General features: G+C 40.1%; 3 protein-coding genes across 4 annotated transcripts in view; 2 read left to right on the top strand and 1 right to left on the bottom strand.

The window, feature by feature from the left end:
• LOC138018928 (large ribosomal subunit protein eL28-like) overlaps nt 1–17,500 on the top strand; it is a 169,706-nt gene that overhangs the window by 92,138 nt on the left and 60,068 nt on the right. The gene's annotated exons all lie outside the window — the stretch shown is intronic.
• Nucleotides 4,464–14,427, top strand: LOC138018888 (uncharacterized). 2 transcript variants are annotated; one of them, XM_068865564.1, is made up of 2 exons: nt 4,464–5,138; nt 12,300–14,427. In XM_068865564.1, the coding sequence occupies exons 1-2, from the start codon at nt 4,479–4,481 to the stop codon at nt 12,426–12,428; spliced, it is 789 nt and encodes a 262-aa protein (XP_068721665.1). In that variant the 5' UTR covers nt 4,464–4,478; the 3' UTR covers nt 12,429–14,427. The 2 variants fall into 2 exon arrangements, with proteins under 2 accessions (XP_068721665.1, XP_068721670.1); XM_068865569.1 differs by lacking the exon at nt 12,300–14,427 and adding an exon at nt 9,698–10,940.
• The window catches only part of LOC138018919 (protein usf-like), a 3,726-nt gene continuing 1,394 nt past the window's right edge, over nt 15,169–17,500 (bottom strand). Inside the window, exon 2 of the mRNA XM_068865594.1 lies at nt 15,169–15,705. Within this exon, the coding sequence (XP_068721695.1) occupies nt 15,329–15,705 (377 nt within the window). The 3' untranslated portion in view covers nt 15,169–15,328. The remainder of the gene's footprint in view (nt 15,706–17,500) is intronic.

Genomic DNA, 17,500 nt, shown 5'->3' with positions numbered 1-17,500 from the left:
ACTGCAGGAGCATAGGGAGAGACTCACTTGTCTTTCACGCTTGACTGAAGCAAGCTTGAAGATTAACCCCAACAAATGCAAACTTTTGTGTAAAACAGTTGGTTGATTGTGTTAGGTCATGTTGTGTCGCGGGAGGGCATATCTACTGATCCAGAGAAAATAAGAGTCATAAAGTATTGGCCGGTGCCGCGGGTTGATGAGAGTCAACTAAGCGCGTTCTTGGGGATGCCTGGTTACTATCGACAATTTGTGCCAAACTACGCCCACATTGCATCCACTTTGCATTGTGCTTGCCAAAAAAGGACCTTTTTAGATGGACAGCTGAGTGTGAGGAAGCCTTCTTGGACATCAAGCGCAAATTGACGAATGCTCCCATCCTTGCTTTCCCCCTGCAGGACGTACCGTTCATCCTGGACAGTGATGCCAGTGACAGTGGGCTAGGGGTGGTATTGTCTCAGGTTCAATTTGAAAAGGAACGTGTAATAGCATACGAAGCGCGTTCACTATCAAAGGCTGAAAGGAACTATTGTACCACCCGGAATGAATTGCTGGCCCTCGTGTGGGGAAGGGAGCACTTTAAGACATTTCTGTACGGGTGACGATTTCTGGTCAGGACTGACCCTAGTGCTCTGCAGTGGCTACGGAATTTTAAAAACCCTGGAGGCCAGGTGTCTAGGTGGCTTGAAAGGCTTAGTGACTTCGATTTCGAGGTCGATCATCGTCCGGGTCAGTTGCATGGCAATGCGGGTGGACTGTTCCGCCTTCCCTGGGACGAGGGTGCTTTGGAGAAGGAAGAGAGGGACACTACCCTGATTCAGTCTGTGAATATGGGACCCTTGTCGAGAAAAAGTATACGTGCAGCCCAAAACCAAGATCGTGCCCTGTCGCAAGTTGTGAAGTGGCTTGAAACTGGTGTCAGACCCGCTAGAGGCGACGTGGAGGGACGGGGGCGTAAACTGCTATCATACTGGTCACAATGGGGAAGGCTGTTTCTCAGGGACGGCCTGGTGTTTAGACGTTGGGGACACGAAGTGACAGGCCAAGAGATTCATCATCAAATCTGTTTGCCCAAGAGCGTCGTGTCTCAAGTGTTTTGCGCCTTGCACAATGATTCTTCATCTGGCCGCCTTAGCGTCTCGAAGACTCTAGAGAAAGTGCGGAGGAGATTTTATTGGTATGGCATGCGGGATGACGTCGAAATGCACGTTAGAAGGTGTGTTCCATGTGCTGAAGTCAACGACCCTTCCAAGCTGCCAAAGGCATCCCTCATAAACATTAAGGCAGGGCACCCCTACAAAGGTTCGCAAGAGACATTGTAGGTCCCACGCCAAGATATATTTCTGGCCATGAGTGGTTGCTGGTGGTCTCCGATCATTTTGCTAAGTTTGCTCAAGCATTCCCAGTGAGAAACACCTCAGCAGTCCCACTGGCGTAGGTGATGGATGAATAGATGGCGCTAATGTGGACGGAGCTGTCTTCAAAGGACTGTGCGATTTAATTGACGCAGCGAAAACAAGGACAACGCCTTACAATCCTCAAGGGGATGGGCAGGTAGAGAGACTGAACAAATCTCTGGTGAAGCTCCTTAGTAAGCTGATTTCTGATCAGCGCCGGGACTGGGCGGACTTTTTGACAAAAGCAGTTTTTGCTTACAACACTGGTGTGAATGAGTCGAATGTATTTACCCCTTACCGCTTAATGTTCGGCAGGGAAGCTATCTTGCCATTGGATGCTCTTCTTAGGTTCGAGACAACACCTTCCCAAGGATCGGCACAGACATACCCCGAATATGTCTTTCAGCAAAAGCAGCAATTGGAAGAGACAGAGCAAACCGTGAGAGCGCGCCTCAAGGGAGCCCCGAAGTTTTAGAAAGCTTATTATGACACCAAGCGCCATGGTCAGCGGTCCCGTGTAGGAGACCGGGTGTGGTATAGAAACCAGACCAGGGCGAGACGGACGAAATTCCTCAAACCCTGGTGTGCTCCTTGGAAAGTGCTGAAAGCTCTGTCTGATGTTACCTATCGCATTGACGAGGGGAGGCAGAAGCCGGAAAAACGTCGTCAGAGGAAGGTGGTCCACTTTAATCATCTGAAACCATGCTTTTGCCACCGGGAAGCCACGAGAAGCCCTTTCAGTTAACCTTCTCCGGTCATGCGGAAGTAACGCCACAAACAGGAAATTTGAGGGACGCCGGGAAACCGACTCCAGGAACCTTAGCTGACTCTGGAGATGTCGACTTGGAATGGCTGGAAAATCCAGTTGTTACAGTCAACCAGGTTTCTCGTCCCTCTCAGGAGCATGACTCAAGTAGTACATTAAGTACCTCCCATCAAACAGCTGACGTGCCGTGTAAATCATAGGCTTCTCCAGTGAATGATGAACCGCATCGTGAAGCATGTCATACTCCTATGAAGCCAAGACGAGAGCGAAGGGAGCCATCTGGCTAAAAGACTATGTTAGAACAGTGGTTGTTTACCCAACCTGGCCCTTGAACTTCGTAGGAACATTTGCATGCTATAGTTAGCAATTCTCACTCGCACGTCTGGCCTTATGTGGGAGGGGGTATTGTGGCGTGGAGCCTGAGCCCGATATTGGTGGGACATGCGCAGTTTTAGTAGGATTATTTTTTTATTGGCTATGTTTATATTTTATCCTCTTATCTCTTCTTGTTGTGTAATAGCGTTGAAGAGTATTAAAGTAGAAGTAGAAGTCGCTAATTGCGCAGTTTATTCCGGAGAACCGTACCTAACCATTCAAGGTCGTGGACGATCACGTGCTAAACGCTACCTTTGCTTGTTTTTGTGCTTGGAAACCTACTGTTGTCATTTGGAGATGGCAACAACGTTGGAGACCGAAGCGTTGTCAGCGCAAGGCAAGGATGAGATGGCCGACGAAAATGCTGAGCGACACCCTCGACGAGAAAGACAAGAGTTAGTCGGTCAACAAGATCACTATCAGCTCCAGCGTATGACATCTGATCAAGGTGTTACTTGGCATTACAACCCTCCATCTGCTCCTCACTTTGGAGGTGTGTTTGAAGCGATGATCAAGTCATCAAAGCGGGCCATTTAAGCCATTCTAAGAGTTGCAGATATCACTGACGAAGAACTGTAAACAACTTTCATTGGAGCAGGAGTCGAAATTTTAAATGAATTCAAATCCGCACTGAGTGACGACCCGAACGACGAGCCAGAACTCACACAGAATCACTTCCTTATCGGTGCTGCTGAAAGTACTGCCTTTGTAACTACATCTGAAAATGGGTAGACTTTCAAGTCTTCTCGAATAAGGACGGTAAGGCGAAGGTCCCGTCTCACAGCCCTTGTTCATTAACTCTGTGGGACGTTAAAGAACCCACACACTATTCGAAAAGAGTAGGGTACAGAGTTCCCGGTGTTGTGGCCTTTCCAGCATGTGGTCGGCTTGGCAGGATTAGCTTGAAGGGCTTCTGTGTGAATGAGTCCACAATAGCCCTTTTCACGGTTAGTTTTTCTCATTTGCATTACAATATAATCCAGCATGTATGTGAGGCATTTTTGGGCTATTTTGTAGTTTTAACCCGAAATTGCCTCGCATCCACGTTAGATTACATTGTAATGCCAATGAGAAAAACTAACCGTGAAAAGGGCTATTGTGTATAACAGCCAGAAGTCAGGCTTCTTAGCCAGTTGCTGGAGCCTCAACAAACAAACAAACAAACAACACCATAATCATGTAGCCTGTTCAACGCTCTCCGTGGGTCGGGACGAGTGAAATAGACCAATCTCGATATATTAAAATTCAATCCGAAACAAAAGGCATCATCTCGAGGCTCTGGGGAATAAAAAAAATATTCCCCAGAGACTCGATCGAGATGATGCTTTTTGTTTCGGACTGAATTTTAATACACTGTATATCAAAAGGCGAGGGCGAGAAAAAGTCGAGCGAAGAGTGGGGTAGTGGGGCGGCCCCCACTACCCCAGTTTTCGCTCGACTTTTTCTCGCCTTCACCACAATTTCACTCGTCCCGACTCGTCCCGAACCACTGAGAGCCTGGAACAACCATGTGAAACATCAAGATGCAGTCATGCTCAAGATGTCAGAGTTTGACCACGATTCGTTGCCCAAGATGATATCAGGTTTATGTTCGTCAATAATTACTTCGACATCAGCTATTTTGTTTTTCACGCTTCGGCAGTTCAGAACAAGACAAGACATGAATCCTAATAAAAACGTTCCTTTCAAGTGTTGAAACTGGTTTGAGCCACCTTAACTAGTCATTCGACATGATCGTACTTTGACCTGCCAATCGCATCGTACAACTTGAGTTATCGTGATAGAAGAATATTAAAATCTTGGTATATTCAATTACTTTATCGCTCCGTTTATTTCGTATAAAAATCGAACAGTCAACAACCATGGCTCTTGACGTAGTGACCATTGTCTGCCTCGTTATTGATCATGCGCAATGATCAGAAAACATTCTGGTGAATTTCATCATGGAGTTGCTTCCAGCGACTTCCAGACTGAAACTACAGGAGAACTACGAGCATTCGCCTTTGTTTAAGTCCTTCATTTTACGTTTTGTCAAATCGTTGGATAAAGGAGAGAGGGGAGCGTTTAAGTTTTGGTGCAAGGGTATAGTACCTCGTTCGAAATTGGATGTCGATGTTAGTGATGACGGAAGTGTTTTAAAGCTAGTGGAATTTTTAGTGGATGATAAATTGTTGTGGTGTGCAGATATGTCTATGCTAAAGCCGTTTTTGAATGAGATCGGACGCGCTGACTTATTACTAGAATTAGAACGAGTAGAAATGTTCATCGCTGTTGATGACATTTTAGTGAGTTATGGCCGCATGCGTAGGGTGGAAGCTGGAAGTGTTGATTACGTATCCAATGCAGAGGTGGTCAGGTTTCTTTGTGAGGTTAGAGATGGTAATCGAGATATGATCTGTAGCGTGGTGTCGCAGCTAAAGCAAGTTGATAACCGGACTGATGTACTAACATGGTTGGAATCTTTGATCCGGGAGTGCGAGCATTGGTCTTCTTTGACAGTTGCGTTGCTGTTAGTGGGTGAGCTATATGGTTTAATCATTGGTGAGAGGGAACGTCGATATCTTGAAGGATTTGGGGAATGGATGCTTGAACATGGCGGTTTGGTAAGTCCATGACAACATTTATCATATAAAGAGATTTATCTATTGATCCTTCTTTCCTTCTGCCTGTCTGTGTTCCATCTCTCTCTCTCTCTCTCTCTCTCTCTCTCTCTCTCTCTCTTATGGAATGCACTGTAAACCCAAGAAATATATACCGGTATATTATATATCGTCAACAGTGTGTGTGTGTAAACATAGACTTAAGGATTAGTAACCCTTCATTATAAGGTGAAATAGAATGTAACATAATGTATAGGAGCTATAGCAACCATGCATTTGTATAATACCTCCAGCATTTATTGGTTATTTCTTGAAATCCCTTGATGAGTACGGTCAATCTTTGAATTTTGTTATTATGCACAATGATTATTATGAAACAGAGCTGTAGCAATTTAATAATGAATTACTCCTTCTGTGCTCAATGACTTCATCAATGCTTCAGTACTGTCAGTCATGGAAAAATGTGTTACATTGGACTAGCAGAAGGGACTTTAAAAACAGACATTCACATACGTGCCAACTCTCCCGGATACGGAACGAATCTCCCGGTCTCCCGTACGGGTCATTAAATCTCCCGGATAAAAACGACTCTGAAACTTTTACAGACGTTTCTCCATTCTAGACTCAAATTGCATCCCCAAGTTTAAAAAAAATCGATATTTTCAAACTCGTTTCATTGTTTCTTAATGCACTTCTTCATCTCTGAGTTTCAAACACACGTTAATAGAACTAAACAAAATGACTTTCTTTAGCTATCATAGCCATATAACCGATTGTTTGATTGGATCTCCGATTAACCAATAAAAATTCTTGATATAAGTACCCTGTTTTCCCGCAAATTCACAATAGCGGCAGAATATTCTTGTATTCTGAAGGAGCTGCTGGGAGATGGGTGGGTGCGTTTAAGGGGGGGGGGGGGGGAGAGAAGGGGAGGGGGAGTGGGTAGGTTGATCGAGGGGGGAGGGGAGGGGAGGCCGGCTGGAAAAAATCTCCAGATTTTAGATCTCCATAGGTTGGCATCTCTGCATTCACCTGGCAGTACTCCCTAAATTTCCAATCGAAGCATTCGCTAAAAGTACCGAACTCTCCAAATACAGTACATGTAGGATCTGTAGAACACTAACACTGCCTATACCACTACTGGTTCAATTTCCCTTCAGAACTATTGAATACATGTATCAAATCTAAAATTTGCAGTCTCTGCCTCACTAAAAAAATTAACTTTATCAAAGCCAGCACAGCCATGAAAAAAAATCCAAACTTATTTCCAAATGCTGCCACAAAAACAAATTTCTGTGACATAATCTTTAATAATTATTATTGTCTACAAACAATGATGAATGGCCTTATTACTGGTATTAAATTTATTTATGTTATCAATCTGTAGTCCTGTTATCAGGCCTTCTGATAGGGTGCGATTAAAAAATGCAAATTATGCGATTTTTTCAGGGCAGATTGTGCGATTAGAAAGGCCAATTATGCCATAAATAATGTAAATTATGCGATTTTTTTCTCAGCAATTTTAAGCTTGTTTTATACGGTTTCGGGTTTGCTGCCCTAAAGACATTTTGAACACAAAGGAACAGTAATTATGTATCTCGATCGACATTAGTTGGGATAAATAAAAGTTGAAAAGTTGAAATGACACAGCTAACATGCCAAATGAATGATCAAGGTGCTCGTCAACCACGAACTTCCGAAGATGGTCAATCACAATAGGGCCATACCCCCATTTATACGAGAGAAAATAAGCCGCGGCTTTCTCTGGCCGCGGCTTACAGAAGACTCGAATGTTCACCCCGTATAAATGGTACAAAATCTACGTTCACGTCTTTTTCAAGTCGCGGCTTATATTGACCTGGGAATATATATTCGTATAAATAGTTCCTTTTGCGCATTCTGTACACCGTGGCCAGAGTAAGCCGCGGCTTATTTTCTCTCGTATAAAAGGCCCTAATATTGCACGACGAGAAAAACATCAGTCCATCGTCCACGTGGAGCGTACCTGTGAGGTACTTTCTTGCTCGATTGTGAGCTGTCAGATCGGGCAGTATGTGGGAACTTCCTTCTTCGTCGAAGAAAAAGCGAGCGTTTTCACAACAAACTTATCCATGAGTAAGTTTTTATCAGTTTTCAACGAAAGAAACTACTTTTTGCCGAAAAACTTACAACTTCGCTTATTTTTCACAAATCTCTTCTATAATCTTGAGAAGGTTACTGTGTCATTTCAGTGGTGTGTATATAATGGCGTGTTTGTGTTGCACCAATAGAAGGAGACTCGTACCAGGTCCCCGACATGAAAAATAAAGCCTTGAACTTCGAATGTGTACGAAATCGAAGGTGACAAGGTTTTTTAGCCTTTTTCCAAGATAAATCATCTTAAAAATGGCGTATTTATGCAGGAATTTCTAAGAAACGTCTTGATTTTATGAATTTTGTCCGTCCTTTTGTGAATTATGCGATTTTTCGTGAATTGTGCGATCGGATGCGATTTGAGGTCGATTGTGCGAAATCGCACCATCACGTAATATCAGAAGGCCTGTGTTATCCTTTGGTAACCTCGTTACAATCAACACAGTGTACATGCAGCTCTAGTGTTTTCTATTCAATTGCCCTGTAATTTTTATTCACACAAAATTAAGTTACCGGTACTCTTTTGTGAGCAATTGTTGCCGATGAACAGCCATCAAGTGCATCGTGTCATTATGTGTTTCCGGTGACATTTTGTTCATGTGCCGTGTTTTCCTTGGTCGCATGCTTCGCGTAATACACACTAAAAGTATTCTTCTACATGGAAGGAGGATCTGGGGATCTGCCTAAAGCATAGAAACCAATATTCCAAAGTGTTTCATCGAACCTTTGCCGGTAAGAAGTTGATATATATATATATATATATATATTTGATGTTTTAAGATGTTTTTTTAAATCTTAATAAGTAGTTTCTTAGAAATCGACTTTGAAATAAAAACTAGCGCTAAGAAGTCACGAGGTTTCGACCTCTCCGAGGTCATTTTCAAGTGAGTAAGTTTTCTAAATTTTCCAAGTTGGCATAAATATGTTGAAACAAGTTTAAAAACGATAAAAATGTGGCGAACGCTAAAATGTGATATGTAAAAAAGTGTTAAAAATATATACAAAATATATACTGTCTGATGAATGCGTGAGCACGAAACTCGGAGTAACAGAGAATTTTGTCTCTTCGTTATATCTTCTTACAAATGAAAAGAATAAAATAATCGTAACAAGAATTGTTCTAAACAAATAGTTTGGCGCGAATTGAATCACACTGTTTGTTAAGCATTGGTTTCAGTTCTTTGATAAAAAACATTTCAAAAATAAGGCAGTCAAATTTGTTCTGACACTTTTAAGATTCGAAAGCTCTGTGTGATGTCTTCTGGCTCCATGTCATGCTGCTCTCTGAGGTGGTTTCCAATTGCCGATCCTTTGTGTTCTTCAATTCGTTGGTGTAGGGGTCAGCACGTGTAGCCGACATAGCCTGCATTGCACAGGCCACACTGAAAAGAATACACCACGCATTGTTGACTCACAAGAGATTCTTTTAAACTTTTCCATTGTATATATTTTTAACACTTTTTTACATATTGTATCACATTTTAGCGTTCACCACATGTTTATCCTTTTTTAACTTGTTTCAACATATTTATGCTAATTTGGAAAATTTAGAAAACTTGCTCACTTGAAAATGACCTTGGAGAGGTCAAAACGTCGTGACTTCTTAGCGCTAATTTTTATTTCAAAGATGTTTTTTAGTTTCAAAATGCATTATACTTTTCATCCCTTGAATTTACTGCTACATGTAGCCCCCAAGGATTAAAAAACATTCCATCATTTGAGCCTTGTTTTCCAAAAGATAAAACATTGAAAGATTTAATAGAGCAGATTAGGGGCTATTGCGAATGTGTCTCCCGTTTACCTTCACTGGCAAATTGCATTTACCTCCAAATGTAGGAGAATAGCTGATTTTGTGGGTCCGGTCTTTGTTATCATTAACAAGGAATGTGGTTTTGCTTGACTTCAGAAAGGGCAGCGGTGTATCGGATGGAATTCTTAGAAACTTATGCTGTGGAATTGTACATCAAGAGAGTGCGCAAGACAGTGGTGAAGGTGATGAGATTACAATGGACGCAAGATCTCGATGTCGAATCATTAGAGGCCAGGGGCCACTGGGCAAGCATGGAAGAGATGTTAGAAGTCGTGTCTTTTCACATGCCTCGCTGCAAACAAACCGTGAATATGCGGGCATAAATATGTTTTGGGCCCAACTCAGACTCATTTTAGCCTGAGCCGTTAGGCGAGATTTAAAATGAGCTGTGATGTTATTATCACTTTGGAGGGCATAAAGAAAATAAAACTGTTGTACACATGTAAGTGTTGAAGGAAAACACGGGGCACAAACAAAACGTCATGGAAAACACATAACGACACGATGCAACAGCACTTGGTAGCTGTTCTTCAGCAACAATATAGCTCGCGAAAGATCATTAATGCACATACATGTATATACTATACTATACTGTAGGTATGTTTTTCTTACAATATAGCCATCTGACGATCATGTAAGCAGTGCTGGAAATAACAGTCAGTCATCGGACATTGTCTGGCTAAATTTGGAAAATGCCAGGCCAGCCATTTTCACATTATGATGGGGCACGATGTCCAAGCATCTCGCCAACACATCATCACTTCTTCATTTGAAGTCGCAGGTTCCAGATGTACAAAAAAAATTAGTTTCAGTCACATTTGAAAGAGATAATGTATTTGCCAAAAGATCTAGTACATGAACTGTATACTGGTCTATCTGGTGAAGCAACATACATGTAGACGTGATGAACTGAACTGTGTATATATCCATGAGATCCTTGCTCCTCAGCAAATTGCCCCAGAATGCATTGCAAAGTGCTGCTAACACGTCATATATCTACCCTTAAGTCTTGCATTGTAAGGTGGTTGAACTTTGCCTGTTTGCAATCTCTAGCCTTTACTTGAGGGATGAGTCAGGACGCTTATCAATAACTGAAAAGGTTTATTATGCTGGAGAGAAAATTAAAAAGCAATGTTTCCAGGACTGGTATTATTAAGTACATGTAGTTATGTTGATTCTTTTAGCCAGACAATTATGTACATGTATATTCCCTAATCAAACAAAAATTTACAGTTATTATGAATAACTGATACTAGTGCCCAGGCCTGAGCCCCATGAAGGAACAGGTAATTACAGCTCATTTATGTCTTTATGTCCGGTCAAATTGGTAAAATGTTCAACCAAAATGAATATTTGAAAGGACATATGACCTACATGTATTAAAAAGGAAAAGCGATTTCCAGCACTGCGGCAACTGTCATTATTTTGAATTTTATGGTTTAAACTGACCTCTGCTCACTCAGTCTGATGGCTTGATGTGTGAAATTCAAGTAACAAGAAACTTGAATATAATTGGGTTCAGAACATGATTATTTGTACAAAAACATTGCTACTCTGAGTAAAGGTTCATGCTTCTCCCATGTAGCAATCATCGTGTGATATATATAATAAAATCAACAGACAAAATATTGGTTAACCGTAACTCCGAGTTTTACTCTTACAGAACAGGCCTTGCTGTGATTCATAGGGGAGAACTTGTTTTTGTTACACCATTTTGGGATCAGTTGAGATCTCTCGTTAAGTAGGGAAGCATCATGGCAGCTGACTGCTTAGTGGTCATCCGAGATTTACCTGACGACCTTTTTGCTTTCTGGTTGCTCAAGGAAAAGACAATGGACAACCCAGCCAAAAAAATAGAAAAATTAATGAATTAATCACAGGCAGCACCCCACTCCCTTGTTGGTTTTGTACTGTGAAGTAAATAAGAATTATATACCAAAGCTGAGCATTTTCTTGTGTTTTGAATATCTGTAGCTTATACAAAGCATACTTTGTCAGATAGGAACATGCAAAAGACATTAATCACAAACATGTAGGCGATAGAGATTAAAGACGTCATTTTGAAAATGCCGAAACTCCTAAGAAAAACACAGTTGCACACTAGGAATTATGGGATATTCAAGCTTGATCGCCTTGTGATCGCATCTCAGTATGGTGTGCATTTAATCTTAGGAGGTTTCCTAATCGGCAACCAAGGATTTATCAGGGCAACCAATCTGCTTTGGTTGCCCGACTTTTGATCCCTGGGGACAAACTGGATTTTCTTAAATATCGAGCATTGTCATGGGCGGTTAAAATGCAGAGTTTCTTGGATAAGCATTCAAGTTGCAGTGAGAAGGGTTTCCCTTGTAAGCCTATCACCCATTTTTTACCTTTAAGGTGAAAAGTTTGGTAAATCGACAACATTTTTCAAAAATTGTTAGAAGGTTTCACGTCCTTAATGTTTGTTTGGCACATTTCAGTCCAGGAACTAGCACAAAGGGGGACTGGGACCTGTGAAATAGCAGGAGTAAGTTGGCACTTTCTGGTGGTGAAATGTTAATGAAATTGCGTGGTCAGTGTAACTTCGTTTCATACATTATCTTTTAATATAAAAGAGAACTTATACTGGCACTTGCTGTCTCAGTAGTATAGCGTGGAATGCAAAGTGAGTTACTCCTGCTATGTCATCAGCCCAGGACTTCGTCATTTGGTCAAAACAGCACAGGAATCCAAAAATACGCTTTTTAATGCATTTTAAGCCTTGAAAAAATGTCTGGAACTGCAAAAAACAGGTTTGTTTTCAATGCAATAATTACTTTTAGCAGAGGGTTAGGGTTGCACCTTTTTGGGGTCATGTCAGCTTCATTGCATTCATTCAGGATCTTCTCATTGTGGTTTTTCATTATGTTGACCATGCTAGTTGAATGTACAGGTGTAGCACACTATTGCAATTTTGTAAAATGTTCATGTTAAAAAACTTAAGCAGTTGTGAAGAAAGCCTGAAAGAAACCCAGGCTTAAATGGGGCTTTCTTCACAACTGCTTACATTACATGTATAAGTTGCTGCTTAGCAACAATGATCTCCAACTCTCATGTTTTTCAATTTCCGCAGCTGAAATATCTGAAAAATTTCATATATCCTATATCATTCACAGAGTTTCATAATAACCAACATGAAAAACCGCAGTCTCTCTGAATCAGCTCAATCCTTGTGATATTTTTTTTCTTTTGTGGCTTAGACAGCATTAAAGGAGTTCATAAGGAAGAAACAAAAAGGTACAGCAAGTGGTAGGGTTGCATTGTCTTCAATTGAAGAATCCATTCAGAAAACCATCAAGTCTATTGAGCATAGTGTGGATTGCCATTAAATTATGGCTATTAGTAACATGGCGAACATTGGCGTTAACATGGAGTTAGGTGGCGGAATTACCCAGGCGTTTATTGATTATAGCTAGGTCAGATATTGAGATAAGATATTGAGATGAGATAAGTTTTGTTTAAGGTGGCTTACTACAGTTTTGCGAAGACAAATATCAAGATCTTGAAATCTGTGAAATGTGAGCAACAGGATGTCTCTTCTGAAGTGTTTGTCGCTGCAATTGATGTAAAATGTAGTTTTACATCACAAATAAATGCAGCTCAGGGGAAAATGCTAAATATAGTGACCAAGCTCCTGGAGGGGGACTGGAAACTTGACATTTCAAAAGCCTTTTACTCGAAAACTAGACGTACGACCCCACCTTAAAATTTCACAATTTCCTTAGCAAGAAAAATAATCATGTACGGAAATAAATACCGTGAAAACCCGCAGATAAGCTGCACCCTGAATTTAGCAGCTCAAATTTTGGAAAAAAAAGATTTTTTGAAAGTAATCAAAAGAAAACCAAAGTTGAATCTTGAGAAGTCTTCTTCATCATCCACTTTTCATCAAATGTAAACTCACTGTTAACATTGAAACAGAAAATACTTCGTCTTCTGTAGTCTTACCCACAATTTTAGGACTTTAACATAATGAACATTGCTTCTACCAACTTTGACATCGGCTCTTTTAAGAGCCAACAAACTTACAAAAGCAATGACTTGTAGTCCCTTGTAGGTTTGTGTAATATTCATGTTCCCTACATACTTTTCCATAAAAGTGTCAGTTAAAGGAAATTGGCATTGAAATTCACAACACCTTTCTCAAATGATCCCGCAGATAAGCCTCACCCCCGATTTTAGGAAAAAAGGTGTGGCTTATCTGCGGGTTTTTACGGTAGTTTAAAAATCTGTCAGACCGTTTTTTTTCTGCAAATGGCAAAAACGTCCAATAATAACTGAAAAACCATCTGATAGATCTTTTTCAAAAAAATGTTGACGGTTTCGTCTTCATATTTTTTTACTAATTCCCAAAATTTTAATCCTTGTCGTACGGCCAGGTTTTGAGGAAAAGGCCTTTGAAATGTCTAGTCCCCAGTCCTCCCTCTAGGAGCTCAGTCACAATATTAGCATAGTTTACATAGTTTGCATTTATTTGTTAGGTAAAGTTACATTTTACATCAGTTGCAGGGACTAAAACTTCAGAAGAGACATCCTGTTGCTTTAATTTCACAGCTTTCAAAATCTTGGTCTTTTTCTTCGGAAAACCGTAGTACGCCACCTTTAGTTAAGCCTGGTTTTCATGAGGAAAGGAAAACCAGGCTTTGATAGACGTCCCCTCTCTGACTGCCACCTTGCCGTGGTAGAGGGGCTTGTGTGTCTCAGTGATCCTGCGAACTTAACCGGCAGAGCCTCAGCCTCTGGAAGGTCCAACCAGGCCGGAAAGATCAATGGTGAGAAACCAGACAAAAAGGCAGTCATTCCTTATTCAAGTGTAATTTGCCTGCTAGTTTTTCCTTTGCATTGAACTTTGAATTTTATTCCAAACATTATTATTGGAATTTGTAGTAATTTCTGTTGTATCCGTTTTGCTGGAATTTCAATGCTGTCATTGTAAGGATGGAAAACTGAAACGTAGGGTAAAAATAGTTCTTTCATTTGTACACGAAAAAAACAAATTATTACAAAAAAGAGTTGTATAATTAAACTATTAATTTTGTTAAAATAGTAGGTAACTATATAAATATTTTGAGAATCTGTAGAATATTGTAATTTCAATCTTGTTCACTTGTAAAAAATATATTTAATTGAAAATTGTCTATTAATTTGAATATTATTTTTATAAACAAATCTAGCTTTGTTGAGAGATGGAATGATGTGCCTCGAATTTCAGTCTTGTGCACAAGTCATAAAGAACCTTTTCAATTGAAAATGTAAAATATTGCTTCTGTAAAACTAATGGAAATTTTATTCTTTTACACAAATAAAATAAAATAATGGATTGTCTTATCATTTTTTCATCCTATTTTTACCAGCTACATGTAGAATTAATGCACTTATTATAAGATTTACCATCAGAGATTTGTGACAGACTTGAAAGACAAGCCATAAACCAGAGCTGATGCTGGAAGACAGATCAATCAAATGGTCAAATGAGATTACATTGGAAGCCAAGCGGCAAAGCAGCGCATAATCTAAAGCTAGTCTAAAGTCGTTCTAGTAGTATCAAGGGAAAGTCCCCAGCCCTGCATGGACCCTTCAAGTTAGTGCATATGGTGCCCCTCTACTGGTCAAAGCAAACAACTTTGCCCAAATATGGAGCTTTATGTTCAATAAACTTTATATTTTCCAGAGCTTATTTTAACCACCAGCCAAATATAATAATCATCACAGTTTGTTACTCAATGGGAAAAAATGTCCCTTAACTTTTACCAAGGTACATATGCCAGACTACTATGGCGCTGAGGCATCCCACAAATTATTTAACTTTCATATCCAACTACCAGAGATTTGTTAAGATTATACTCAACTAAAAATTGTAATCAGATATGGTAAGAAAGCCATTAAAAGCTTTTGTAACCTAAATTCACTCTCATAGAGTCCCCCCATTGTTAAGTTCCTGTGATGAGCTGATGGTTTGGCTCCTTACTGACACCACATGGGAACTTCTTTCAACATCAGGCTTGGAGATAAGTAGACAACTCTTTAAGAGACTCTGAACAATGGGTAATGTTATCATTGAACATTGCACAAGTTGAAGAGTTGTTTTAATCCATTGCTAACCATTTTAAACTATGTACATGTAACAAGACAAACTCTTTTTGTAGAGTTTCATTTACAGTTTCTAGGGTTAGATTTTTTCTTAGGTCACACAGTGTTCACATCATATACTTGTTAAGCAAAGAGAAGATTACTGCAAATGCTTCTTCATAAACTCTATCATTCTTCCAAGAGCCAAATCACAAATCTCCTTGGTGTAATTTGGATTTGTAGGATTGGTAAAGGCATGACCAGTATCATACATGAATAGTTCATAGGTCACTCCTCCAGTATCAAACTTCTCTGTCATGGCCTTGACATCTTTGGGAGAAGAGAATCCCTCAAGTGTGTCCTTACTTCCAAAATGAGCTTGTACAGGAATTTTTATCTTTCCCAAATCACAAAGTTGGGAGCTGGGGATGCCATAAAATGGCGCAGCAGCTGAAATCTCTTCATTAATTAATGCTGCAGAAGCCAGAGCAAGGGCACCACCCATACAGAAGCCAGTTACACCCACTTTTGAACAACCTGAGAAAGAACAGAGTCATAATTTCTAATGAATGAGAATCAAAGGTTTCCAATAGAACGGAGAGGTCACATTTTCTGTGAACATTTCAGAAACCTGCACACTCCATGACCATCACGATACCTACCTACCTACCTACCTACCTACCTAAACATTTCTACATTCAGATTATAGAGTAGTAGCACTGCTACAGTAGTGTCTCCGAATGGAAAGAACAAATAAGTAAACAACAAGAAGAAAAAGTAACTATCTTAACTATTTACAAATTTAAAAAAGCAGCATAGGTAAGTTAAGTTAAAACCAAGACGATAGTAAATCTTAAAACATACACTTAAATGTATGTTCAGTCTATTTACATCAACTAAAACGTGCAATATTGATTTCAAAGAACAAAAATAAAACTATTTACAGCGGCGGCAGTCCTGGCTTTACCAGGGAGCGAATGCCATTTATCAGAGCCAAAGCATGTGAACTCGTTAAGTTTTTTAAGGCGTATGTAGTGGTTCTTGGTCAAGGTAGAGTGAGCTTCTTAGCCCCCCTAAGATCATGAGCTGTCGTTCTTTCCACAAAGCGAGAACCGAGCTAAGAGGGCATTAACCTATGGACACAATAATTGTATATACTATTACTACCGGTAGTATATATTGTAATCACCTTTCGTCAAGCGATAACATGCCCAACCTCGTCAAGATTTTGTACAGCTGGCTTTTACTATCGTTTAGAACAACACGCAACACTTGTTTTAACAGGGCAAGACTAAAAGGCTGTCCTGCAGCTCTGGTCTAGTGGAACAACGTTTCAGGATAGTGCTTGCTTATCACAGGTTGCCTGAGGGGTAAGCATCAACATTGAACATGAGTGTGGCATTGTTGGGTGCCCTTTTTCTGATGCAAAAGTCTGAAGCAAGTCTTAAGCAGACGATTTGAGAAGGAAAGTGAAAAAACCCTATTTTCTTAAGGGCCCGAAATCATCCTTTGAAATCATATTTTTACCCAGCCATGCCAATGTTATTCAGAATACTGCGACAAGTTTCTTTACTTTGTAGCATATGTATTGGTGAATAAAATATTATTACACAGTTGATTTTTTGTTGCTATTGGTTATTTTCAATTCACGATCTTCAAAAGTTGAACAATTTTTTGAGCATGCTCTAACATGCCACATTTAATTCAAACTAAAACGATTTGGGGCTAGCTCCTTGAGTAACATGAAATTACATCTTTCCTGAAGGCCTGTTTTTAACCATTAATGCCAGCTAATATTATTTCAAATTTCCAAGAATCACAAAAGGGAACCAAAGTCAGCCATATTGACCAATGTGTAGGATAGGAATCAGTGAGCTGAATGTTGTTGAATGGCACTAACTGAAAACAGCCTCTGAGGAGTACAAACCTAGCCCCCAAAAGCTTAACCTCAGTATCACTAATACAGATGTGCAATGATGGTGTCACTACCATTATGCTATTAATTAACTAGCTTACTGGTTTGGTTTTGCTACAGATACCACAACTGTAACTGAGGTTTTCCCAAAAAAAAAATTGACCCTACATCTGGTGAGATAGGTCATTCCCTTCGGGGCACCAAATGAGCAAATTAAGCCGAAAGGCTTTGAGAGAAATTTCTAGGCTCCTTGTTATGTATAAAGACAGTATAACGAGATGTTTTTATCACCTAGAAGAATCTCATCAGTCCGGATTTCTTAGCTGAAAATTGAAGAGTCTGAAAATTTTAGGGAATGAAATCTCCATTTCAGAAATTGCTAGCTGAAAGTTACCTTTCATTAAAGAACGTCCCAGC

The sequence above is a fragment of the Montipora capricornis genome, chromosome 2, assembly GCF_036669925.1.
Source record: "Montipora capricornis isolate CH-2021 chromosome 2, ASM3666992v2, whole genome shotgun sequence".
NCBI lineage: Eukaryota > Metazoa > Cnidaria > Anthozoa > Scleractinia > Acroporidae > Montipora > Montipora capricornis.
The sequence above is the reverse complement of the archived record's forward strand: the minus strand, read 5'-3'. Positions and strand labels throughout refer to the sequence as shown.

What these genes read in the sequence shown, in the direction of transcription:
- LOC138018888 (XM_068865564.1), top strand. Translation starts at nt 4,479, where the DNA reads ATGGAGTTGCTTCCAGCGACTTCCAGACTGAAACTACAGGAGAACTAC. An exon ending in TGCTTGAACATGGCGGTTTG is followed by an intron (nt 5,139 to 12,299) that starts GTAAGTCCATGA and finishes TTTGTGGCTTAG; the next exon opens with ACAGCATTAAAGGAGTTCAT.